This window comes from Tubulanus polymorphus, chromosome 7 (genome assembly GCF_964204645.1).
Source record: "Tubulanus polymorphus chromosome 7, tnTubPoly1.2, whole genome shotgun sequence".
NCBI classification, from domain to species: domain Eukaryota; kingdom Metazoa; phylum Nemertea; class Palaeonemertea; order Tubulaniformes; family Tubulanidae; genus Tubulanus; species Tubulanus polymorphus.
In genome coordinates, this window is record NC_134031.1 from 4,398,099 (window position 1) to 4,425,792 (window position 27,694).

Genomic DNA, 27,694 nt, shown 5'->3' on the forward strand with positions numbered 1-27,694 from the left:
AGATTTCATGGCACTTATCATACACATGTATGTATAACATGATATGTATTACTTGGTATATGACTGTTATGTATACAGGTGTTAAGGGTAAACTCTTCCCTGCCAATCTCTCCCCCTCCCCTCCCCCCTTCGAGTGAAACCGCTCGCCATTTGTAATTTTCAATCAACAGTTAACGAACCCTACTCTACTACCGGAACCTTACTCTACTACTGGTAGAACCTAAACGTTGATCGATCTGGAAATGCAGGGGGAAATGTGTCTAGAAAGCTCCGTTCATAAAAAGGACACAAATAATACTCCACTTAAACAGAACTGATTCCAGACTGATTATCTTTCTAGATTTGAGATAAATCAAACTATCTGAAGTATTTCACGGTATACGTCGATTTTTAACCGCAGTGAATCTGTCGATAATAGTTCCCCCTGAAAGTCAAGCGATTAAAAGATATCTAATCGTCTTCGGTATAAAACATCGAGGCAGCTGGAATTTCCATCTAAACAAACTAAGTGAACTTTCAAATAACTACATCATTACATGCATTAGTCCGTCTATTATGAAGACAAGATACAATGAAAGCAATAGAAGGGTCCATACAGATCGGTCATTCCTGGATATAAGGAGTTTTCAAATTTCAAGGAAGCGTCTGCATCTCTGGTGGTTTTGTAAGCGAATTCCTATCCTTTCAGTATGAATCCAGGTCCCAACTGTAGCGACTTAGGTAATATATAACTTGTACTATGTTACTATATAACATCTTAAATTTCCAATTGTACTTATTGGCTATTTCTCAAAATTGAAGGATTTTGAAAGGACATGCTGGCGTTTCGTTCAAATTAAAGGAGTTTCAAGCACTTTCATAAGTATTTTTCATCTAGAAGGAGTTTTCTATTTTTCTATTTCCATTTTTTATGGAATCGAGGAGTCTTAGTCTAATGAAATAGGCCCTAATAATGAATTTCTTAGATAAGCATTGAATTGTTCGGACAACCTCAACATGCAGGACAACCAGTACTGATTCTGATACAACCAGTACTGATTCTGATGTCATCCTGCAGGAAAACCAGTAACTGATTATGATATCATCATGCAGGACAACCAGTACTGATTCTGACCTGCTCTTTCCATTCGTTTTAACGAAATTTTGAATCAAATAGCATCACATCGTGTAAGAGTTCCGCGTTATCAAACTTCAGCCCCCGTAGAACGGCGCCTGAATAGTTTAATAATATCGGCAGTAGATTAAAATCCATCGATCATGAATAATTAACAAAACTGTGCGTTCTATTTCAGAGATATAGGTTTAAGTAGACGGGCATCGGAATTATTGGAAAATCATTAATTATAAAACACAGCTCCAACCAATAACGGAAAAACACTGCGCGAGAGGGAGAGAATGCCCGTGTGGGAGTAATGTGCAGATTTGAAAAAAAAGCAATAATTGCCGAATGTTTTATCGAATTCCGGTATAACATGCTACAACAGGACCCTGGATTGGAATTAAGCCTCTAATGTACTTCGGTACTGAAAATATCCATGAATACAACATAAACCGAGCCATTTAATTTGTTTATAATACAATCTATTAGATGAAACACTTTTACAGTTATAGTCCTCATATGGTATACAGTAAGATAAGTTAGTTGCTTCCGATAATATATGGTTGTTGACCTCAGTTAATCTCCCTTGCATGGCCTGAAATAAGCCATCTTGAAATGATACATCGTCTGAATATAGCAGGAAAAGCACAAGATCATTGGTAAATATAAGAATTCTGAGTGGAGACACCCGACGAGACTGTGCGATATGGCGACAAACTTGTCACAACGTGACAAATGGCGATGAAAAGCATGAAGTGAAAGCTTGAAGTAATCAGACTGAATGATTACTCCAAGGTGAAAGTAACCTAGGTCTTGATGATAGTCACTGTCAATACAGTATCGCAATACACTGTCAGTGTGAATGAGTGAAATCAGGATCTGGAAGAAGGACAAAGATCTTCCTTGGACTTTGAATATCCTTTATCCTTTAGTCATGTCCGTGTTAACTACCAGCATTTTTAAAATATGACAAAATTGCATTGGTCAATGGACTACATGCATAAGCACAGGGTTGCATTCACATATTGCATTGAAAAAAAGACAGAACTTCAGAATTGAAGGGGGATTGTAAAGATGTGAGGGGAAAGTTCAGAATGTAAGGGTATTTAACCACTTAAATTTTATTTCCTGAATTTAAAGGTATTCAAGGAATTTAAGGACACGTAGGATAGGCCTACCTGTTTCATCAACTATCCAACTATCCCCCTCAATATTCTTAACGCATCTTTGTTCGAATGCTAGGAGGACCTAAAGCCGATGTGACATTTTTACTGGCCGACAAAAAATGAGATAAAATACTTCCTTTTTTATAGGTCGCCACATCAACTACATGTAGGACATAAAACCACTGACGAGAAAGTGAAAACGAGGTCAGAGCGACATCAATTTTAGATATCTGCTGCCGGGTATTTTGGTACATTGCATTTGAATTCAATAGGCACGACTATCAAATTAGCAAATCGGACAATACACTAGAACTCATAATAAAAGACCGTCCAAAATTAAGCTCTATTGAAATCGAAGATTGAAAGGGGTTCATTTCCTGCTGGCTAGAACTTGTCCAAATAACAAGAGCTCGAATCAAAAATAAAAGGCAGTTGCGCAGGCATGATTCGAATGAAGTTCATTTCGATCAGCATTTTACCGATACACCTCGTGTGTTTCTAGTTTAAAGTGACACTTCGTGTTAATTAATATGTCAGTGTTTACATCGATTATTATATTACTACTGACCTAATAATAGTGTAACAGTATAGGTGACACTAACGAAATACATAGATAGGCCTATACATAATTGGCCTGAACTAAGTAGAATAGATATATTTGCAAAGCAGCTTTACTCATTAGGCTGTATTTGAACTAATTACAGTTTAAACGAATCATAGTATCTCGTGTACAGATAAATAGAAGCCTCTGTAGCGGACTGCGTAAGCACCGGGATAATCTATTCAATATGTATTGCATATATACAGGCTATGTTTATGCTGTCTGTATAAGCATAAAAATTTTGGCTAGGATGATCTATTTAATGAGTGACCTAATCAATGATGTTAAGCATTGCTAATCGAAATAGGATTCAGTTATACCCGGTTTGTAAAATACCTGATCGTGAAACAATAGCTAGTCTAGTATATAGCCATTGTTCCTGAAGGGGTAATCCATAAGATTGGGCGCTATTCTAGACTATAGACCAACACGATTAACTAGGCCTCTCGCCTACCATAACCATTGATGAAACACTCTGTGCTTGTTGCGACGATAATAAAGAAAATCCAACACTTCGAAAAGAAAAATAAAGATGACTGAAGAGTGTACTTGAACATGACTATTATGATAAGGTCAAAACATTTAATAGACTACTAGGGAACATTTTTGACATTATTTTTCATCCTAAGTGTGGGATTTTCTATAGGTATTCTCCTCAACCTACCACCGTGACTTTGTTATTAATCAGTAATTTTATTAGGCTAACCCGGCAAATACACATAGGCTAACAGTATTACGACACTTAGTCCTATTTCAATGTTTGACTGTATGTAGTCAAAATGAGTATGTTCAACTCAAAGTAAGGTACATTGTTTAAACCTAAGACACCCTGCACTGGGCCGCAGTAGCCGTAGGACTGACTGGCCACTCGTCTCATCAACTCACTGTGCCTCAACCTCAAGAATAACCAACTAAGTTAAGTTCACATCAGTCTTTTCTAGCTGTAATTTATCATTACTTAAAATAAACAAAATTTCACAACTTGACAGTTTCGACTTGACAGTTCACATTTTTCTTTTTCGTGAACTGAGCCCCGAACAAAAAAAACTGAACAGTATTAACTCAGACTATGTTTCTGGAAGTAAGTCAACAAACTCACCCCAAACATTCAGCCAGCCTTCAATTCTAGCGGGAAAAACTGCATCTCTGGCGTTTTTTTCTTGAGATTGTAATTCCTCCATTTTATATGTGAGTTAAATTCATAATCCAGTACTCCATAGAGAGCGATAAAACATTTAAAACGATGGAATAGCAGACACTTGTCACATCGTGGACGCCATGTTTAATTGTTCTATAAATAGAGCGGTAACAACGGCTGTGATTGGTCAATAGTTTTACACCGGTAGATGGCAGCACAGTATGGGTTTTCACAGGTGTCGGTATTACTCCGGTCCAATTAGGAACACTTTCGTTTCAGGAATTTGTCCCTCGATCATTCTTGGAAGATGACTAAGTAGTCACCAGTTCTACGGTTTTGCCATACCCCTTGTAAAAAGTCAAATTCCTTGGCAATCATTTCCAGACATGATCTTACCACTCAGTCTATTTTTTTGTCTGGAATCGATTTTTGTTGGATTCTAACACATATACCTCAATTTAGTTTAAATACTACCCAGTGAAACTGTGCATCTTTTTTATATCGATTTTACACTGTTAAAAGATCGCCAAAAAGTCCTCATTTTCTCATGTTGAAAATATCAGCCGTTTTTTAAAAAGCCCTATGTGTTCAAAAGATGAAGCGAAATATCCCGAAAAGATGAAGCGAAATATCCCGAAAAGACAAAATAAATACACTTTAGACTCAACAACACAGATTTTTTAATAACAACTGATTAAACTCTATTACGATATAAAACAGAATTTATGACCTGACAAAACTGACATTTTTCGGATCTGCATATAGATGGCATACGTCGTAGGCCTACAACAATGGCAACACTGAGTCCATCTGATTAAACCAAAATCTCGTAGAACAAAATTTCTCATTCATCTCTGTATATCAAACAGCGCTTTAATTTTTTCATTGTCCGTTGTATCCATAGCGGTCAAACCCTCCGCATCTTTAATTGTGATGTCCGCACCCTCTGACAATAACAGCTCGGTAACATCCGAGTGATCACAAGAACAGGCGTAATGTAATCCAGTTTGTCCATCAGAATCCTGGAAGAAATATTCACAGCAGTCTTGTATGCAGTGTTGGAAGTTTCTTTTAAGGAAATCAAGTAAAAAGATAATGGAGGAAAATACATGGGTGGATCTAGGATTCTTCGAAGACAGTGCATGCACGAAAATTGGTGTGTACCTCTAGTTGCCCTCCCACAGGAAAATTAGGACAAAAAGGGGCTTTTCTGACCCTCATCGGGACCCTTTGGATTTATTATGTTTGTTTAAAAATTTTTTTTACAAAATAATTTTTCCAGACTTTTTGTAGGGCACATTCAAATTTTGAATCTTAAATTCGCCGTTGAAATGTTGGTGAAGTAAATCGTTTTTCAAAAACCCGAGATGCAAAAGATTTGTTAAATGTCAATTTCGGAAATGGCAAAGAAATTGAGAAATGTCAAAAATGTTTAGATTAGGCCTACCTGCAGGTTGATATCAGCATTACATTTCAATAGTAACCTAACCATATCAATACAACCACGATCACACGCCCAATGAATTAAACCTAATCCCTGAAAATAGATTTCGCATTCAGTACTGCCTCCTTGCGTACAAGTGTCCATTTTTTAATGGGCCATCATTTAAAAATTTGAATCAAGCCAAAAACTCACATCATCTCCTTTAATATTTATTGTTTCAGCTTTTAGATTTCGTTCTACGTTTTCCACATTGCCCTCAATGCACCAGTCGAAGATTGTTTTGTTCTCTGGTGCGACTTCTGCCTCTTCCCGATACAGCGTGCTGACGCCGATACCAAATCCAACCTTACAATCACCACTGCTCTAGATAATGACAAGACTCTGAAATCGTTACTAATTACTCCACTTTTGGGACATCTGTCGATTTAAAAAAATGTTCTAAAATTGAAGGGTTCATAGTGTCGATTCATAGTGTTCATAGTGTCGGTGAACAATCCCATTTAATGACATTCAAGGAATTTTTTACTCCAATTCTAGGACTTTAATCAGCATGTTTAAGCCAGGAATACTGAAGTCTACATTTTCCAGGCATTTTTTCTAAATCAGCAGAGTTTAAGAGCTGTAATAGTTAACTTATCTGCAGATGATAACTAATCACTGATACAGTTAAAACCATTTGAAAAATTAGTCTCAGCAATAATTAGTACATAATGGTAGTAGTTTCGGTATCCAAAGCTATTATGAACCCTGAAATTGTAGTTCGTAAATGGGATTGTTCGCCTTACAAATATCTACCTTCATTTCCCAATCACGATCGATCTTTGATAATTGCTCAATATATTCTACCATCGCTTCTTCCCTAGTTTTTGTTCCAAGTTTTTTCCAAGCCTCCCTGTAGGCCAATCAAAATAAATCGTGCATGGTTGAATTAGCCTTAGAAATAGCTATATAGGGCCTAAATCTATAGGCCATAACTCACAGAAGAAGACATCAAGTTTTTCAGTTGCTGTGAAAATGTAGCTTGGAAAGAATCTGATTAAGATTTAATTTCAAGAGGCCTTACCATTTCTGCTTTCCTTGAAAATCAAACAACCCTGGCTTCGGCTGATCACAAGGGCCTTCATTAGCCTACACAACAAGGAAAGTTTTTTGTTCATCGTTATTTGTATGATTGTCAGGTGTGATGAAAAAGAAAACCTATTGACATTTGAAATTGACATTAAAATGCAGGATGGTCGTTTTCCACCTAGGATAAATCAGAAACAAATCATTGTCTCGACCAGAAGGTGCTGCCACCTTCAAATATAAATCAAAATTTAACAAATACAATTTCTTCTTAATGATCGCTTTAAGACGCTAACGATGGGCAAAAACGTACTTGTTTGAATCTAGAATAAAAGTATAACAGTTCCTCGGATTCTAAAGTGTCCGCAATCGTACTCAAATGAGCAGAAGCCTTTCGAAACTGAAATTCGATTCGTGAACGGCAATCACTGGAGGCCGCCATGTTTGCGCGATACACCTCCAGTAATGTGGAGCTGGCATCCATCAACCGAGAACAGGGTAGGGCGTAAATTTTCTCACTAAAAAAACACTACGGAATTTCATCGTGAATATCTCGTTGACCACCGATCCGTACTAGAGAATTTACCTAGCCTGCGGGAGATTACCCCCAATCCGCAATAGCTACCCTGAGCCTATCATTTAAGTTACTGCGTGGTAAGTGAAATTGGGTTTGTACTTCTGAGTTCTTGTGTTGTGTATGCTACCCTTATCTTGTCTTAGCTAAATCTTATCCCACAATCATCCTCCATTAAGTCATTTTTACACAAAACTATTTTTCAACCTGACACTATATGCATGGTTGTGACAGACAGAGAGGGAAGGCATTGGGATTTTGGAAGGTGATATTTTGCCGACGCGAAATTATTTCCTGTTTACGCTGACAACTCATTCTGATTAGCTAATTTACGCTGCACATGCGCACTGAGGTGCACGACTTCATTGAAACGGTGGAGAACGGAGTTAGAGATAACAGAACCTTGCCCAGCGTATCTGGCGTATTGCCAGTTCAGCGTCTTTCCACTAGACCACCGAGGCTTGTGAATTTGTCAGAATGTTTAACTACATGAAGAATCCAACCTCAGTCTAATCCTGACCTTCTGGACCCATCCAAACTCTACCCTATCGAAAACCTTACCCCAAACCAGAAAAAAACTTGTTTATTGTTATTTTTATGAGTATATCTTGTATAGACCTAAAGGCCTAGATGTCAGCAAAATAGTTGACTGAAATCGCATCGGCAAAATATCCACTTCCTAAGATTAAAGTGCCTCTGAGTCTATAGATACGATAGGCCTGCCTGAAGTGGATGATTTTTTGTTGTGAAGACACTGAAGTGGAAGCCTTCAGAGACATCCACCGAGCATACCAATGACCGCCAGAATTGGTCACTGTCGGCGTACTAGACCCAGATATAAAAGTTGCACTGTTGAATTGATTGCCCTTAGATCTAGCGAGATGGGCTAATCGCTTAAATATTGCTCTTGGTTCTCATTAATTCTAAAATCTAGCATTCCTCGTGTGCTTACCTAGACTTGATAGAATTCAAACAGAACCTGAATCTAGTTGCTCAATTTTTACGTAAAATATGACTGGCTATATACAATTTGAAGAAATGAAGTAATTTTCTGGATTAGATTATAACCCAGAACCACTGTCTTCTGCTATTAGGCTACCAAATAGGAATCATGTTGAATATTTCAGGCCGGTCAGGTTAGATGATTAGGCTTATTCTGCTGCTATCGTCATTGCCATAAGACCCATCATCAAAAACAAGGAAAATGTGAATATTATTCAGTCTAATATATATTATTCAGTACTGATGTCATATGAACATTACTCCCTCAGTGCTTATTAAGATGCCCAGGTATGAAATTAATTGTTAGTCAATGTCACATATTGCGTTTATTACCACCTAGCCTAATGGAAGCATTCAACATAGCACTATTCCATACAGTTTCCTACTGGTAAAATAGAGATTCTAAATGACCTTGGATGTCTGAAAATAATCATGTTCTTCTAAATGAATATCTTTCATCATTTAGAGACAATTTGAATGTGATGTTATTTTTGTTTCTAGTTTTATTAGGCTTATCGCAGATTTTTCAAAGTTCACTCATTACAAATTGAATGCAAGGAGGTATTAGAGGCGCTAATAGGCCTACCTCCATGAAACAAAATCATTTCAGGCTAGTTATACGGGTTTGAAATAGGCCTATATAGCCACAGTCGGCGTACCTATAAGCTGTTGTGACGGAAATGTGTTCTAGGACTATTTCTACTCAATCTTATTTTATGTCGCATTTTTCCTGGATGCGATGTAATGAAAATGGTGTACCACATGACGGGGCCTAGAAAGTAATTTGTAATTTTTTGTTTATTGCAGACGATCATGCCATCGCAGCAAGATAGCAGTAATATGTCAGCTGCGGAAAACGTTGATAACATGATTCGTTTGAAAGCTGTATACGGAGGGTGAGTTTTATTAGATTTTGACCCGATCGTAGTTGATATAATATGGTTCCCCAGGATTCTTCCATCTGGGGCCAGGAGTTGGCTAGTTAACCAGTGGATAGTTGACATAGTTGACAATTGAAAGTTCATTGTTTCTGAAGGTTTGTATCTTTTTCTTTAACCAAGTTTCGAGCAACTGGCCCCTGCATAACAAACTACATATCCTTCCTTAATATTCTGATGGATTATGATGATACTTCGAGGATTATATTGTATACAAGTCAGGGAAAGTGTCCTTTTTCCATAAAAAAAAACTACCCGGCCTTGGCATGTACCGATACTTGCAGATAATCAGGTCCATCAATTCATTTCATCAATAAGTACAAACCCTACCCTAGTGACGGAAGTCATATGAAAAACAATTGGTTCTTGTTTTATCAGAGCTTGACTAATATATGTTATGTATAATATACATATATATATATATAATATATATGAATATATGTATACACTTAAATCCATTTAATTCCAGCGGTCTAATTGCTACTGATTCTCTGAAGACTTCGATGGTATTAATCCAATTTCGCTTCAAAATTTCCTATTTTCCTTTTTCATGTCCCATGAGAATCGAATTTCAAGTAATCTCCGGCTTTTGTGCCGATAATACATATACATATCTCTATGCCCCCTTACAATAATTCATCGTCGCTTTTAGCGAACGCATTCATATCGGAATGAAATTTGATATTTTCGGTAACGCGATGACATTTCTTGCAATGTAAAAAAACCAATCTGAACGAGATGGGTTTTAGATTTAGACGTATATAATAAAAGCAATGTCTGAAGCATATTAAGCATCAAAGATCAGAGTAAGGTACATGCGCATTAGAATTTGCAGGGATTGCCTAGGATACTCAAGCTTTATGATCCAATATCACATTGTCCTGTGTGGGGTGTTAGACCAGGGGCGGATTCGTCTTACTCTGATTCATCCCCAAAATATGATGTATTAATAATAATATTAATCAAAAGCGCGCCCAAAGAAACCTCAACGTAAAATGTTATTAACTCATTGGAATACAGACAACAACCATACAATTATTAACTTTTTTAGGTATCCATTTTGATATTTTTCATTTTTAGGGTCGCACCTTCACCTTGGATCCGCCCCTGCTGGACCCCTATAAAACGGGCATAAGTTTAACTGTATTCTAAATTAGTTCCATTGAAAGATTTAATTGTTATTTTCTATGCGGTTGATTTTAGGGATATTCTCGTCAGTCATTTGGATGCCGATCTCCGATATGAAGAATTACAAGGTGAAATGAGAGACATTTGTAAATTTACCGAAGATCAAGTGTTCACGATGAAATGGCTCGACGAAGAAGGTATCGAAATTGAGTTTTTTTGCAACAAGCAGTTTATCAAGACAGATATTAAGATTTTTCTCCTCAAATTTCTTATAAAGTGATTAGTTAAAGCCCAATGTATATGGGAAAATGTTTGTTTCATCAAAAACACTTTTTCGCAAAGTTTTGAGTAAAAGTTTTTACCCGCAAACGGTAAAATGTTCAACGCACACAGCTTAATGAAAATGTGTTTCCATGGCACAAAAATCAACTCAGTTATTCACATCAATTTTTGTGTATATCAGCGAAACACAAAATATCCAATGCACACGGGATGAAAAACGTTTTCAACGACACAAAATGCTTTTCGCGAATCAAGTTGTGCATTTTTCGCAAAAAAAGTTCTGTTCAGCATTTTATGTTTCATCCTCAATGCGCACGACATAACAAAACACACTGTAAAACGTTTTTCCTACCGTGCGCTTTGGCCCTAGAGCCGTATTGTCACAAAACTACAGTTAGTTGCCAATGACGACAATCCTATTTTCCAACAATCCTATTTATAGTAATTCTGATGAGCTTTGTGAAACGAGGAACATTACACAATTTTTCAATGACACATTTTCTGATGAGCTTTGTGAAACGAGGAACATTACACAATTTTTCAATGACATATTTTCAATCGGTTTTCATGATTAAATTGTGGGCCTCGTTTCCAAGATTATTTTGAGAGTGTACCCTGAACCTATTAATCGTATTCCGTTAAACTCTTCTATACGTTCATGGCTACAGTAGAGATTCCACAAAAATGATAAAGAAAAACGAGTTGGGAAAAGTTTCCTTGAGCTTGTAGTTTATTTTTTGATTTCAGGTGACCCTTGTACAATTTCCACTCAAGCCGAATTAGACGAAGCCTTACGTTTATATGACGTCAACAAAGATTCAGAAATAACTATTCACGGTATGTGTTCGTTACACTGTTAATTACGAAGTAGTTGCTTGGTAACTTCATTAAAAAATTTGTTCTCGAGCGTCAGCTTTTCAATGTCGTTCGTTCTTCAGTATGAATCCAATGGAATATATATTTTTCTATATTCGTTTTTTGCAGTGTTCGATAATATTCCGCCTGTTCCGGGTCAGTCGTGTATCGGCGAGGATCGTAATATGTATCGACGCGGAGCCAGAAGATGGCGCAAGCTGTACCGCGTGAACGGACATCTTTTCCAAGTGAAACGATTCAGTAAGGTATGAACGAACTCGCGAGTCCAGTTCCAGAATACACATCAGCTTAGGATGATACTAGGAGTTGAAATTCCCCTACTCTTTTTTACACAGCTGTCAGCTTTTCAGCTTTCAGTTCTTAAGTAAAAATTGAAGATTCTTTCAAACAAACCGAAATCGAAATTTCCGATCATGCACTTTGGTTTAGAAAACAAAATGAATTTCGTATATTCGATCGATCATCCGGCTATTTCTGGGTTTTTTTGCGATTTCGAAATTGAACCCCCTGTTTTGTTTCCGGCAGGTGTGGTGGGTTTGTTGAGATAAAAAATTGAAATCAAATCAAAATGAATCTATCAATCAAATGAATTGATTCCCTATTTCAAGATTTAAAAAAACCCAAGAGTTAAATCTCTTAAATCACTCGTGACTGTAGAACTGGGTCCAGTAGATATTTGTCCCGGCAAAACTTTCGTATTCACAGCTACTAAACCAGGGTCAACGAAGGGGGCGTCTACTTAGGAAATTTAGTACTTTTTTCTAAGCGTTACCAAGATTTCGTCGTTCACATACGCGATGATATTTTATATCTATAATGGCACCACAGCTAATTGCCTCAACAAGATTTTGATGTTTTTCAACCTAAATTCTTCAGAAAATATTCAGTCGTCAACCTCTGTATTCGCCACTCGTTAAACCGTTAAAATTCCATTCCGGGGTTTTCGATGATCGGACGCGTACTAATCTTAACTCCGGATTGAAACTTAACTATAGAACTGTTGCTTTACGTGACAGTCTTTAGACTACCACGCCGACATATTGTGTCATTTTCGTTTTAATCAATAGCGTGTAGTAGTAATTACATGTATAAATACGTTGCATGAAATGGTAACGGACTTGTGAATTTAAATGCAACGCGCTATTCGATTTTACTTCTTGTCTATAGCGTTATATAAAGCTTTGTATAGTTTCACTGGTCTGTTTAGTTGTTCTCTTCGGTAATCAAGTTAAAACCTTTCTACGGATTTGAGAGCGGATTTTGCGCTATGATTATGAATAGTCAGTTGTGCGTCTAACTTCATGGAGTTAACAACAAATGTTTCTTGTGTACCAGTATGTGTTTCGTAAATTGGGAGATTTTTTACGCGCGTTATCAAATATTATGGTTAGTTTAATCGACTATTTCATTTGGGATATCGTAAATGGCTTTTTCATTTATTGTATGATTCATTTATGATGACGATTTGTTTAATTATGCTAGTGGTGATAAGATGATGTAAATGTACCAACAGTATGGCCACTAACCTGAAAATCAGGCACAACTCCGGGAATTTTCTTTCCTTCAAAGTAGTCACGGAATTTTGTAAAGAAGCTAAAAATCCGGAAAATATGTCAAGATTGCTAGATCGCGCATAAAATCAAACTGTTTCCATGTTTTATGTCTTTGACTAGAAAGTGTGGAACTATAGATGAATTAAACTTGAACCTTCCATCCAGTTGCGCTGTCAAGAATCAGTTTGAACAACGGCTAAAGACCATCTTAGATGTATAGCTAATCTAACAACAAAAGATCAGTCTTATGATTTACGGCCATCTTTTGACTAACATTAACTCAATCTTTTTCAACTAACTCTAAATTTACGTTTCTGTGTTACAGCGCGCTTTCTGTTCATTCTGTCAAGACCGAATCTGGGGCCTCGGACGACAAGGAATGAAATGCGTCAACTGCAAGCTATTGGTGCATAAACGCTGTCACAAATTAGTGCGTTTTACTTGCGGAACACCGATACCTGTAAGTAAATAACTCATAAATAGTTACATGTGGTATTCAGCTATCCCAGGTGGTTAGGCTTAACAAAAATGATACCTTGTTTCTCATAATTGGCCGGGTCACTTTCGTAAACTGCAATAAAATCTGATATTATTAGCTTGATCATGATCTAAAAAAATCTAAAGTACAAGGTAGATAGGCGGCCGGCCTGGTCAACTTTTAAGCTCAGCAGAAATGATAAACTAGGTATGAATTTTCCTTGGCCTTAAATCGCCGACTTTTATCCGCAGGAATTAACAAGCAATCAGTCTACGTCTTCGTTACCCGAGCGAAGAAATAACAACGTCGAAAATGGTAACGAACAACAATCGCAACGACGAGGTATTCGAAATTGTCGATATCATTTCGAACATTCTACTGATATTATTTCATCGTTTATAGAAAATGAATACCGAAATCGTTTCCTATTTTCAGACATGAGAACCGACAATTACCCATCACCCGACAGTGGTCAAGAGGTGAGTCTGAAATTTCTCGATAATAATAATGATTAACACCAGCAGGTAATAGTTATAATCATAGTGCAAGAATCCTATTTGATATGGTGCAAATGCACTTAAACTTATTATTCTTCTCAGCCTATATTTGGACTTGCAATGATATTTGTCATCTCTCTTTGTGAAGTGGCTAATTGTTGTGCTCAGAAATCATTAGGCCCAATTAATTCAGGATGGAGAGAGGTGATGTGGTACTCTGCCTTGTTTGAACCCTTGATCTGGTATTCAAATTCGCTGGAGTCAAGTGCCCTACCCACTCGCCCACACAACTCCACATTTTTCTGAATAATGTCTTGCGTTTATACTACCTTTGAAAGTGTAGTTTTTAATATCTATTTGTTTTTTCACAGGTTTCCAAGATCGAGGTAAGTGGTATAGCATCAATATGCAGAACTTCACGAAAACCAAGTTTTTGAATTGCCTTTTTCACAGTTTAACAAGGTTCTATTACTCCTTGATTCCTTTAAACTCCTTCTAAATGGAAAATGTTTTTTAAAGTGCTTGAAACTCCTTTGATTTTAGCCAAATGCCCACAATTCCTTTCAAACTCCTTCAATTTTGAGAAATAGGCAATTAAAAAATTTTTTCTACGACTACCCCTAAACCGATACAGTTGGGGCCAGGATATTTTCTTTCCCAATTTAGGCAGTTACAAAATTAGAAACCGAGAGTAGAAGTGTAAAGGATTTAAATTTGCTTACAAAACCACTTAATGAATGGTTTACCGAGATAAACGGTAATTGATTTAGGAGGTGTTTGCTGTAATGGGGATATGGAAGTAATGAAGATGCTTCCTTGAATTTGAAATTTTTCTACTTTGAAATTCCTTGAAACTCCTTATATCCAGGAATGACTGATTTGTAAGGACTGAGTTATAGTTAATCTAATTAGATATATCGTCTTTATCGTTGATGTCCGCACATATCGAGCGACTGATAATCGGATTTTTTTCCTAACGACAGGCGTCGTCGGTCGATAGCAACCATTTGGGACTGAGAGACTTCGAACTACTGCGAGTGATCGGACGCGGGAGCTACGCGAAAGTGTTACAAGTCGAGCTGAAGAAAACGAAACGAATCTACGCGATGAAAGTGATCAAGAAAGAATTAGTCAACGACGACGATGAGGTAATAATGATGACCTGGCGACGTTAACGCGCTAGGTTAATGTAGCGGTCAGTAAGAGTACTGATGGCTTATCTGTTGACTTAATATCCGGGGTGTGGTTTATTTACGCACGGTGACAAACAAGTACAAACAAGTACATCGTAATCAACGACATTTCCTTGTTGTTGATTTTCGTTTTGGGGCGGTGAATTTAATCATGATTCGTCATGAAGTATTAACTCGAGTCTGTCCGTACTCATTCTCGGAATGACAAACAAATGGTGATTCTATCACGAATGAATGAAAGTAATACGATACACATGCTTTCGAGATTGCAAGGTCCTTTCCACCCAACAGTTACGCTTATCAATAACATCTTAGTTGGCAGACATTCAACTGAATAACTTAACCCTTTGCGCGTAAAGGCCATGATTTGTTGTAAATAAACGACTGACATTTATACCTTTCCATGCTGGAACCAAGTGGTGAATGTATTAGACGGCACAATGTGCTAAGGCTTTATTTCGCTAAAATGATTCTGACTAAAGTATTTCTTTTATTTAAGTTGAACATTTTTCACAAGGAAGACTTAAAAGAAAACTAGAAAACTAACGTGTAAATTTATTGAAGCCTCGAAAATTCACTCACCGTCGACAATGAATGATATATGTTACATAGAATTATATAACGTAACCTGAATGATCTGTAATGTTAAGTGTGAAATGAGTTATTTTGAATTTGAATACCGTTATAACGATAGTTGAATTGAATTGACCAGCAACCAGTTTAGCCCGAATGACATATCGCATATCCTCTAAAAAAAATACCAAAATGTATCAAATATGAAATGATAAGAGTTATGAAATATATTTAAAAGCAAAATAAACGTCAAAATTCACAAATGTTATTTTGTAAAACGCCAATATTGATGACATAGTGCACATCGACTCTCACAGAACATCTAAATAACGTATAGTAGTTATCAGTGTGTATAGATATTACAGTAACGATTTTTGCAGCGTCAAAAAAGACTTTCCTACATAATGAAATTGCCCCATTCATAAGCGGATCCTAAACAGAAATTATTTTTAGCTGTATTTTTTTTTCAGGATATTGACTGGGTCCAAACTGAGAAGCACGTATTTGAGACGGCCTCTAATCATCCGTTCTTGGTCGGGCTGCATTCGTGTTTTCAAACATCGAGCAGGTAATGAGAAAATAACGATACCACTCATATCAAATTCCACCCGATTGAGTCAAGCTGTTACGTTCTGTACGTGATTGGTCGTTGCAGGTTGTTTTTTGTGATCGAATTCGTCAATGGAGGCGACTTAATGTTTCACATGCAGAGACAACGACGTCTGCCCGAAGAACACGCTCGTTTCTATTCGGCAGAGATCTGTTTAGCTCTCAGTTTCCTACACGAACGAGGTAAAGATTAAGAAGAAAAGGTCTCGAAAACCTAATCGTTGGGGTTTTAATTCAAATCCCTCATCACTAAATATCATGGTGACATTTGACTGACTGCCTCCGTGAAATGTTAAATACCAAATAGCTATCGTTTTCCAACTGAGTTAAAGGTCAAAGCCCTCTAAATATTAAGTTTCTAATGAAATGATAGTTTTGTGTCCTGGCATATAGGGCAATCTGGATAGGAGTGGCTTCAGTCCCAAAACTGTTGCTACTGTGCTCTGATTATCGCTCATTGGCACTTAAGGGGCTAGCCATCTTTTCGAGAAAGGACTATTTCCATAAGAGTTGTGTAGTTAACAGGAAATGTATCTCATCTCTACAGTAATCGCAAATGATGCCTTTTCGTTTCAGGTATCGTTTATCGAGATCTGAAATTGGACAATGTGTTAATGGACTCTGAAGGTCATATAAAACTGACCGATTATGGAATGTGCAAGGTAACAAATCGTTGTAACTGCTAGGGGGGATAAGTCCTAAAAATGTGGGCTTAATTTGATGTTTTGGAAATGATAGTCATTATATTGATAAAAGTACTTTTCGCCAAAAATATATTTTAGCTATGACTCAAAAGTAGTAAAAGATTTGATGATAATGAAGAATTATTTCCATTCACAGGAAGGTCTACGTCCTGGTGATCTGACCAACACATTTTGCGGAACCCCTAATTACATCGCGCCTGAGATACTACGCGGTGAAGAATACAGTACGTATTACATATTCAATACGTTTACCATTCATTTAACACCAGTATTATTATTGTTAGTTATGTGTCTGCGTTACGTATCAAATGTTCTGTTCTACTTTCTTAAAGGTTTCAGTGTTGACTGGTGGGCTCTCGGTATACTCATGTTTGAAATGTTAGCCGGAAGGTCGCCGTTCGACTTCGTCGGGGGCGACGGAAATCCTGATCACAATACCGAGGACTACCTCTTCCAAAGTAAGACCCGCCCTACAATTACGAATAATTTTTTTCAGTAATATTTGAAACACAATGAGCTTTAACTGATCAACGTGTTTTGTTTTATTTTTTTCAAACAGTTATCCTCGAAAAAACGATCCGAATTCCACGTTCGTTATCCGTAAAAGCGGCCAGCATTCTCAAGGGATTTTTGAATAAGGTTTGATATCATTCTAATAGTTATTAAAGGATATTTAGAAAACAGGGTCATTTATAAACTGCCAGATTATCCAGAAACTATTGCACAAACTTGTACTTTCAAAAATACAGACTTGGCATGGCAAGTACCAGACAGGGGGTAGGTGGTCTTGCTCCAGAATATTACAACTGGCGCATAATAGGGGCTCCAGTTTTAGTTAATTTGAGAAATGTTGACCGAGTTTGAAGTTCGGGGGCCGGTTCCATAGTCATGGCTTAGACGTAAGACCAGTCTAAGACAGTCTTAGATCTATAGCCAATCTATCAACTCAAGCCCAGTCTTAACATTCAAGACCACTTTTGGACTTAAGTCTCGACTATGGAACTGGCTCCTGTATTTTTAAGGGCACTAAAAAATCTAGACTCATCAACTACAGCAAATACCGTCTGGATCTATCACCGCCAACTTGCTCTAATTTTTCCGTTGCAATTTCAAATTATCTATCCAGACCGGGTTTGTTAAACACAGTTTGTTTAAATATTTGAATATTTTCAGAATCCCGTCGAGCGGCTCGGATGTCATCCGCAAACCGGTTTTACCGATATTCAGTCGCATCCGTTCTTCCGAACGATCGACTGGGAATTGCTCATCAACAAACAGATAACTCCTCCGTACCGACCGACCGTACGCAACGACCGAGATCTCGAACATTTCGATACGCAATTCACTAACGAACCGGTCCAATTAACACCCGTTGATCCGTAAGTATTCGAACGCGTGGTAACTGGGGTGGCTGAAGGGTCCAGGTGGGTCTAACATGGGTTCAAAACCAGGATGCTGTAGAGTTTCTTAGTCTCTTGATTTGATTTTCTGCTAGCCTCATCCATGTTAGAGGAAAAAGAAACTCCAAATTAATAATGCAGCTCTTAATTGGTCTGAGTGGTTTCGAAAATAAGAAATCATGTGTATGGGAACTACATGTATATATGACTGAATTTTGCAATTAGTAGTTTATCTAAGAATATCTAGCAAAACAGACGCAAATATGCAATATAGAAAATCGATGAGCATATTTTTGTGTGTCCTCACTGCGTGAATAGCTCTTCTACTAGAACAGCTTACGGCAGTGTGGTAGCATCTCGCGACGCCATTTTTCGATCGTTTCTAACCAGCAGCAATCCTACTGTAATCTTATTCTCTTGTAGGAAAATCATCGGAAAGATCGATCAGTCGGAATTCGAAGGTTTCGAGTATATCAACCCGCTTTTGATGTCGATCGAAGACTGCGTTTGATGCGGTAGCGATCGAAACGACGATCAATCTACGATAATATATTCATTTACTACATATCAGTCAGTGAACGCATTTTTGAAAGTCAGTGTTGTCTGAAATGATGCTGCTCTTAACTGAAGATTGCTACAAGTCGATGTGCGTGAATTCACCTTCTACGGATTTTATGGGCGAACGTGTTACGCTTTAAATGTGATTTTCCGAGAATCGCGCGTTGTTCTCGAATTCGAACGCTTGTCGTTTTATCGAATCCAAGTGGCTTTCCAGTACTGAAAAAAGGCTCCACGCGTTTTCATTCGAAGGGAGATGCGTCATTGGTTGTATTAAAGCGATTTACGTATGTCGGTTATATGTACATACCCAGTACGTATGTAAACAATGTTAATTCACCGGTACAAAGAAATCTTCCCATGTAATTGAATGTCATCGATAGTCAGTGCTAAATGTGCCCGAGACTTCATGTCTCATGCTATATGTGCCCGGTTAATTAGTAAGTTATTGTAAAAATGTCTAGGTGATATATGGAATATTAAGCCAATCGCTTTCTTAAGTTGTTTGATGTCGACCAGTAATGATGTACCGTACATTGTTAATTCATTTGTAAACGGCGATAGTTCAGGCTCAATAATGTGAGACTTGTATTGTAAGTGTGAAGTGCTAAAGTAACTTGCTGTTAATTATACTCAGCGAGCGCGAGCTGAGATGTGGGAATGTCATCAAGTTGAAGGTTAGATTCATCGACACCTTCTGTGATAGTCAGTTCTGGGAATCTTATCGGTTTATTTTTCTTGTGAAGAAGGTTTTTACGGAAGAGGGATGAATGTGGGCAATGCGAGCTGAGAGACATATATTATTCGAATGTTTACCGTAATCGTTATGATACATATCAAAACTTATAGTGGAAAATATAGCATATACCTATTACTTATAACCTCTGCGGAATTGTTACATCTATTCCAACAGCGATGGTCAGTTAACCATGAAATCAACCTAAATCAAGATTGAGTACTTTATCTGCGTTTGTTGGAAATTATGTGTCCTCATGGTATAGCATCTCATGATTTCATTTTTAGTCCGCTTAGGTGGCTTCAGTGGGCTATTGCCTTCACTTGCCATCTGTCCATTCGTCAGTCAGTCCGTAGACAGAATCAAGTTTTTTGGGAAGTTTGATATCCTGATGTCTAGCTAAGACAGATGTGCAGCCAAAACGTGGCCCGATCAGAATCAAGATGGCCATTGGTGTTTGGAAAAGTGAGCACTTGCACAGGGGGAATTTTGAAGATGCTTTGCTCAATCTATTCTCCAAATTGAGTCGCTTAGCATAAGATGGCTGCTCTGTGACCTTTTTAAATCTAATCATTCATTTCTGTAATGTTCACCAGGGGCCTTGAATAATGAAAAATCAGATAGTCTAGCATTTCACCGAGAAGGTATGGCGTCCCTGGACCCCTATTTTGCTTTTTTTGTAAAAATATGGGATTGTGCCTTCACATGAAAATGCTATTGATTTTTCACATGTTTACCGGTTATTGTACCGGTGACATTTGTAAGATTAATCTCCATAAGGAAACTGCTCTGTTATTTCATCTTGTTCGTATTACTTTGAAGGTTGAAACATGATAAGTAGCTTACTTCGAATATTCATGGTTGGTCTCACCAATTCAATGTGTCCCTGAGTTAATGAACGACTTTGCACTTTCGTCGAGTCCCTGGTTGGGTTGTATCCTCAGTGATGGCACTGTTTTGATGATGCTCCTTTCTCGTCTGGCAACAATTTGGACGTTCGAAGTTTTGCTGCGAGACCAGTGTCCGCGGTGGATGTACAGGGGACTGTGCCTATTTCTTGTCATTTTGTTTTAATATGTTTTGTGACAATCAGCTATCTAATGTGTGTGCGTGTACAATATTTATAGAGATATTGAATAAAGAGTTTAGTATTGATGGTGGGTGATGAAACACGTTATATTTCTGAGCGCGGGATTAGCTTTCGATGTCAGGTAATTGATGTTTAATGTATAAGCGTTATTGATCATTGAAAACGATATACCTATGTATATTCAGTATCTAGAAATTATTCAATATGTATGTACCTGATTCATCCCTAGTTATTGAAGTGCACTTTTATGTTTCTCCATCTGCAGTGTTATCGTTTAGTGAAAACCCCATGCAGACGGGAGGTATCAGTTCGCGGTTCGTTTGTCCTGTCAGTGCTCAGTTCTTTGCGATCGAAAAATTTATTGTAGTATTTGAGCATTAAGATTTATAGAGTAGACTCCGTAGGCCTGTCCCTAGCCAGCCCTGCCAGTAGTTGGGAGTGTCAGTTAAGAAAAATCAGAAAAATTCATTCCAAGTCTCTTCATAGGTCCATCCATAAAATACTGCCAAAAGTCCTATCTTCGGTTGAATATGTATTTAGCATTATCTATACAGGAATTATTGATTTCCCGTCAGAAATACCTTTGGAAATTTGCAAATATGTATGAACACCTGTTTCGTATTTTGAATTCTTAATCAGTGAATTATGAACTGCAAATGATTTAACACCTTATTTACCTATATTATAAGTATTAATTATGTGTAACTACATCATGTGTATACTGATCGTAATTTCCAATGAGTAGTACTCAAAAATTATATTATTATTATGATTATTATTAATTATTATCTATATTTTTTCACTATTGTTTATATTGTTGAAATGCATGTCATTTGATGCGCGCTTGATCTTTTGTCAAAATATAAAATATTTAATAATAATGCGAAAAAGGTGTTTGTTTTAATTTTAAAAAGTCGGATATAGCAGATTGTGACCCCGTTTTAATCACTTGTCACAATTTTGTGTCGTGAGTTACTGATCTCTGCTGCCATCTGTTCGCAGTTGCTATAGTGAACGTTCTAGATGGGAGAAAAAACAACAGCCACCCGAGTAACCGGCCTTGATACAGAAACGATAAAAGGACAGAATCAGTCAGACGACCTTGAAAATCCTGCGAACTTTCTGATCTAACTGGCTTTGTGAAGCTCGAAAATATTGTCGTTAGCACGCATATCCCTTCTTATTTAGCCAAACAAGATCTTTTCAATATAAAGAACAGAAAAATGGATCTTTCTTGTGTAAATACACAGCGAGCTCTGTTTCAAACAATATTCTGTAAGGCTATCTTTTAACTAGATATTATCGCGTATAATGCCTTTGCGATTTGTGAGGCGTAGAATTAGTAATGCATAGACCTTGTCTGTAATAAAATTCACTGTTTAAAAAGAAACCTGTTATCTCTTGGCACTAATAGTTTTTTTTCCACTTTTAACTGGTCATTCAACTTCACCGATATCACTTCAGAAAAATCTATAAGTACCCCCATTGATATAACAGACCTAGCATAAAAATATTCTATGACTGGCAATGAGGATAATACATGAAATGGCATTATACATCGATAAATCAATAGTCGAAATTAAGATAAAGTGTCGGTTAAAAGGTGATAAAACGTGAGGGTTCATTATAGCTATACCATAGCATTCAGCTATGTATCATAGCAAATGTATTTAATGATCATCAATTTAGTCATAGGGGCCAGTGAACCCATGGCAAAGATTTTTTTGTAAATTGTATTTTTTTCATTAGCAATAGTGCGGTGCAGTATTTTTTGCTCTTTCGATGGAATGAATTTGTGCGGAGGAAACACTGCAGACGAGTACAGCCACACTGCCTGATTCGATTTCTGCTTGTCTGCATCAGGAAACCAATTATCTTCATGTGTCGCCCCAACGTTCTCCATATCGATTTCCGCTCGTAAAAAAAAAGTTTTTCCTCGAGTAAAAAGTCTGAATCGATACTTTCTATCGACAGAATATTAAAAAATGGCTACATATGCAGAACGTTTCACATTGCAGCGACAGAAGCTTTTCAACTAGTTGAAAGACAACACTAGTCTGGATACAAAACAAAAAAAAATAACTGATATTTTTACAGTGAAAGAACATCTATCTGAATCAACTTGCCCTGCTTAAAATTATAATATTCGTTCACTGATGATCATTGTGTTTGTGCACTGTTTTGGCGACAGCTTTAGTGTCTGCAATGAGTCGCCTCACTACCTCACTATTGTTCATATGAAAAAACATCTACTTTGTATTATGTTCAGCGGCAATAAACGAAGCCCACACTTTCTCAGAATTATAACATGATACAAATCTGGGTAGCTAGTGGGAACCAATGTTACACTTTTGTAAGCTATTTCCATAGATGAGACGTAATGATTTTAGATGACTTAGGATCCCTGTCGGCAAAAGAAACATTGAATTTCCAAATAACCTTCAGCGTCTGTCATTCAACAACTGACTCCAAAATAATAACATACATCAACGATGAATGATCATTTAACAGCTTTAGTTTATTCCTCTATAACTAACCAGCATGGCTCCTATTATGTACAACATTCAAGGCCTTTTTCAAACCTGCACAAAACCGGCCATACACATGATGCCTAAACCTTGTTGGTGGAACACCTTGTTGGTGTATACACTTCCAAATTCCGAAGTCACATCAGCCTTAGCTACGGGCAAGGACCGATTCATACCTTCCCTTACAATAATGGATTAATTATCCCAATTTAGATGTCATAATTCGCATTACTCTTAAGTATGAATCAGTCCCTGGCAAGCTACCAACAGGCCTTCAGTCAAATCTTGTCTTTTTCATTTTCAAATGCTGCAGAGCGCGAGTACAATGAGTAACAAGTATGCCTCATTCAGAAAGTGGAGAAATTATTTTTTCCAAGGCCAAAGTTCAAAGAAATGTACAATATACATATATTTTCTGAATAGATTTTCCAAATAGGCCGCCTATCGATATAGTTTTCGGTTTTTGTACATAGTTGTTTTTGGTTTCGAGATAACTCGCACGTACTCCGCAGTTAACAAAATCTGATTCTCGATTGTGACTTAAAAGACTACATCGAAAAAAACTCACTGTTCGATATCATAGTTCACGAATATAGACAAATTCTTAACGATAAAGAAAAGTCGTTATTGTTACGAAATAGAAGAATTTCGACGCAACTTTCACTAAAAATCGATCGACGAATATATAGCGCTCACAAAATATAATCACCGTCGACAACGAGCCCGAATTTCTCCCGAAGCCCGTTCGCTTCGGAATCAACGAGGCTTAGAGTAAAACCGAACCAACAAATCAACAGCGAAATAGCAAGATCGAACTTTACAATACTTCGAGATAATAAAGTAAAGAAATAATAGTAACGCAACTTCTCATCTCACTCAACATCCACTATTTGTCACAAAGCATATTACATATATGTATATATATCTATATATTAAAACGTTTTTTTTTAATGCCATGATATAATCAAGCTTGAAATACATCAAGTTAGAATTGCTGCCATATATGCTTTAGATGGTTGTTACGACGAGTGGCCACTTATATGTTGCTACGTACGTTTTAAGGAAGCGAAAAACGTAGATGTCATTCTACAGATATTCACGGCTAAATAATGTAATGAATTGGTGGATGAACCGACTACCGAGTTTAGCTGTTGGCTGATTGAATATGTTACACGAAAAACGGAATTAGCACCATCTATGGACAAAGCACGTGACAATAAGTGAATTATTAAAAACCCAAACAACCAACCACTACGTATGTACAGAGATGCCGTACAAGCACAAAAAATATCCTCTTAAAGCCCCGTTATAGGCTAACAATAAAAGGCTGTAGCATGCGGGGTGGGTAAAATCTCGAAATTTCAAGATCACATACTCAGATCTGCATCTGCGAACCGTTTTTTTTTCTGGATATCTATGGAATCGAGAGATTACGGTATAGAACCCCTATTGCCCCCTCCACACGCTACTGGCCAACAATATCTATCCCTATCGTGTGTGTATATATATATATATATCTATATATATATATACATCATCAATCACAGAATTGTCTTTACAGTTGGTTCCACAGGTCACGAAAATAGAACATTACTTATTACAAGAAGTATCGTCGTATACATACTACCGTATAAGCACAAATGTATATGCGTTATATCTTACACAATTTTGCGAAGCCTAGAAATAGATAAACATTCTTTCAGCCTGATAGAACGGTTTCATTCATTAATATCTATATTCACACAAATCTACGTACGATGGCCAATATTTCGCTAATCTATTTATATATTACAGCAGATTTTTGTAGTTTTTTGGACCCAGAAGCATCAGGCAATGATAAAATATGTACAGATATATCACCATATGTGTGTGTGTGTGTGTATGTGTCCGTTTGTGTGTAGCGGTAATTTTCCTTCAGACACAACCAGTCATTGTGTCGAAAAAAAGAATGACAACCTATTTTCGATGAAAAGGCGCCAACCACCGGTTTTTCGAGCCTTTTGCCTTTATATTCGACGCCTGCGAGTTTACGTCGTCGGCCGGTGAATATTCCGATCATGCACCGACTGTAGAATATATAATCCAAGGTCAAATAAGTAATTCATTTATCCGTGCGGTTCCCGGTGCTACGCGATGGGCCACGCGAATCAAAGAATTACCTGTTTCGTATGTACATATATTTGAATGAGAAACCCTATAATAATTGTCAACATGACGCAAGCTTTAATTATTTACCGGTGTATATACAATACGGATGGCTGGGGTCGGGTATACTATGGGTATATAAACAATAAGCAAATGCCATTTTTCGGGAGGTTTTAATCGAAAAGCTCTTTTTTTACAGCATTTTTCCTAAGAAGCGGAGACTTAAATCTACCTGAGTTTATGAGGCACTGGTCATGACGAATAACACATTCTAAACACGAAATTTCATGCCCCATATTTTTCTTATAGTATCATTTCCGAATTTTCAACATTGGCGCTAAGTCATATATTCATTCTCGTCTGATTCATCCATACTAGCCAGACCCACTTCAAATTCTCTGGAGAGCAGTCGACATGAGTTTCAAACATTGCAGCGAAAACAGAATTACAAATTTCAATTTTTACGTCCGTTGTATTTTGAAGTGCTATTGTATTTTGAGAGGAACGCTTTTTCTACTGCATGCGTATACAAATAGAACTCCTACCACAAGCGATCACATATAAAAATGCTGAATTACGCACGCAATTACTGCATCGCTTGCTTTACACTCCGATTGCCCAAAGATTACACATATTTGACTGTTTTCATACATCTGTTCTAGAAAATGCAGATTAAAAAACATACATTGGTAAAAGCCAAGTGTCCTGAGAAATAATTGTCATCTTGGGATTACAAATAAAGACCAGTCAGTTACGGTTATCATTTTTTCTGTTTACTGAATCATGGTTCCCACAGTTACTACATAAATTATTAATTCCCAGGTTTGTCCCTAGTATTCCATGGGTGATTTTTCAATTTTCCCAAATATGGAAAATGGGGCCTTCATTAAAATGAACAGATATCATCACACAACAGTCAACATTTTAGTGGCAACTGGTTGATAAAGGTGATCTTCTAAGGACATCGCTGAAGTAAATTGCCCTTGGCAAATGCAATACATGAAACGTACAGGAATTTCCGAAATATTTCCCCGATTCGTGGAAAATTTCTCTAATACCCAAACTGGGAAATATCATTCCACAATTCCCAAGTTATTCCCAATTTCCCTGTACTGTGGGAACCATGACTGAATTTCATGAGCATCGCGGTTATCGTATTATTCCATGGAGTAGCCAATATATAATCACTACGCCGCATTTCGCGTAAGCCTCTGTCTAATACGCGATGCCTAAAACCTGTTATACGAGAACGACTTCGTCATTTTATGAGCCGCCTTGAAAATAGATCGCCTCGTCTAGACGGTATATTACAATACGTCAGCTAGTTCATCGGATTCGTTGAAAACGAGCCATTGTTGAAATATTTCGCTTTAGAAATGTAGGAATTTGCGGTTTCGATAATATAACGATATAATTTCAAGCTGGCCGATCCCTGAGAATTTCTTTTTCGTTTATGAATAAAGCCAAGATTGGTACGTGTCGTAAAAACATCGAATACTTATATATATATTGATAAGTGTCTATTTGGCACTGGTGGGTAGTCCCCTGAAATTTTTAGGAAGATTTGAATTGATAATACAGCGATAAGTTAAGTATATATTTTTCTATTCAAAACCAATTCAACGAATATGTACTCTTATTCTTAAATTCAAATCAACCTCGTTTAAAATTATATCTACCGACTAATACCAATAATAATCCCTAACGCGCCAATTATCGAGTAATTCTAGTTGGGTTTTTTCTGTCCCTCGTTACGGGGCGCGAAACGAATCGAGAAAACAATTCTCGGAAAACGTCAAGAAAACATGTGTCAAATGAATTGAAGTGTTCAGCGAAACACGACCTTCTGTCCCGAGTTCGGAAAATCATCGATTTCGAAAGCAACAACTGAAAAGACTTCAGTTAAAAGCAGAAAATAGCACTTTCACCAGAGAAAGCAGGTACATAGGATATCGCATACAACAAAGGGAGAGGATAGTACCACCCCCCCTCCTCCCCCCCACCCGATTAACATGAGAAAATATTGTCATTTGATGAACATGAAGAATGAAAGACGATAAAATATGAACAAAATGAATGGAATGAATGAATGAATGACGGATGTATATAAAAACATAACAACTATTTATTTTTCATAGTAGTTTAAATAAGAATTATTTGATAGCTGAAATATTTCAACCTCGAGTGTGTTGTTTAATTTGAAGAGTACAAGCTGTTCTAGCTGTTGCTACTATTGACAAAACTTGTATGGGAACCCGGCTTCCCCCCCTCCCGGAGACTGTGCAAACATCATTATGTCGTCACGTCACACGGTGAA

At 37.2% G+C, this 27,694-nt stretch overlaps 2 protein-coding genes across 2 annotated transcripts; one reads left to right on the forward strand and one right to left on the reverse strand.

Moving 5' to 3' along the window:
* Positions 1 to 4,667: 4,667 nt before the first annotated feature.
* On the reverse strand, positions 4,668 to 6,960 carry LOC141907961 (acyl-CoA-binding domain-containing protein 6-like). The gene is made up of 6 exons (XM_074797690.1): positions 6,827 to 6,960; positions 6,512 to 6,576; positions 6,244 to 6,340; positions 5,641 to 5,811; positions 5,452 to 5,541; positions 4,668 to 5,026 (listed from the first exon to the last, which is right to left on the reverse strand). Exons 1-6 carry the CDS (start codon positions 6,953 to 6,955, stop codon positions 4,853 to 4,855), a joined length of 726 nt encoding a protein of 241 aa, XP_074653791.1. The 5' UTR covers positions 6,956 to 6,960; the 3' UTR covers positions 4,668 to 4,852.
* On the forward strand, positions 6,957 to 21,472 carry LOC141907960 (protein kinase C iota type-like). The gene is made up of 18 exons (XM_074797689.1): positions 6,957 to 7,167; positions 8,897 to 8,985; positions 10,231 to 10,352; positions 11,185 to 11,274; positions 11,422 to 11,558; positions 13,192 to 13,326; positions 13,596 to 13,686; positions 13,780 to 13,823; positions 14,213 to 14,227; positions 14,825 to 14,989; positions 16,078 to 16,175; positions 16,263 to 16,399; positions 16,793 to 16,878; positions 17,057 to 17,144; positions 17,253 to 17,378; positions 17,480 to 17,559; positions 18,094 to 18,299; positions 18,744 to 21,472. The coding sequence occupies exons 2-18, from the start codon at positions 8,903 to 8,905 to the stop codon at positions 18,829 to 18,831; spliced, it is 1,791 nt and encodes a 596-aa protein (XP_074653790.1). The 5' UTR covers positions 6,957 to 7,167; positions 8,897 to 8,902; the 3' UTR covers positions 18,832 to 21,472.
* Positions 21,473 to 27,694: the final 6,222 nt, after the last annotated feature.

What these genes read in the sequence shown, in the direction of transcription:
- LOC141907961 (XM_074797690.1), bottom strand. Translation starts at nt 6,955, where the DNA reads ATGGCGGCCTCCAGTGATTGCCGTTCACGAATCGAATTTCAGTTTCGA. An exon ending in TAAATATTAAAGGAGATGAT is followed by an intron (nt 5,542 to 5,640) that starts GTGAGTTTTTGG and finishes ATCTATTTTCAG; the next exon opens with GGATTAGGTTTAATTCATTG. An exon ending in ATGCTGATATCAACCTGCAG is followed by an intron (nt 5,027 to 5,451) that starts GTAGGCCTAATC and finishes TATTTCTTCCAG; the next exon opens with GATTCTGATGGACAAACTGG.
- LOC141907960 (XM_074797689.1), top strand. Translation starts at nt 8,903, where the DNA reads ATGCCATCGCAGCAAGATAGCAGTAATATGTCAGCTGCGGAAAACGTT. An exon ending in AAGTGAAACGATTCAGTAAG is followed by an intron (nt 11,559 to 13,191) that starts GTATGAACGAAC and finishes TCTGTGTTACAG; the next exon opens with CGCGCTTTCTGTTCATTCTG. An exon ending in CAGTTTCCTACACGAACGAG is followed by an intron (nt 16,400 to 16,792) that starts GTAAAGATTAAG and finishes TTTTCGTTTCAG; the next exon opens with GTATCGTTTATCGAGATCTG.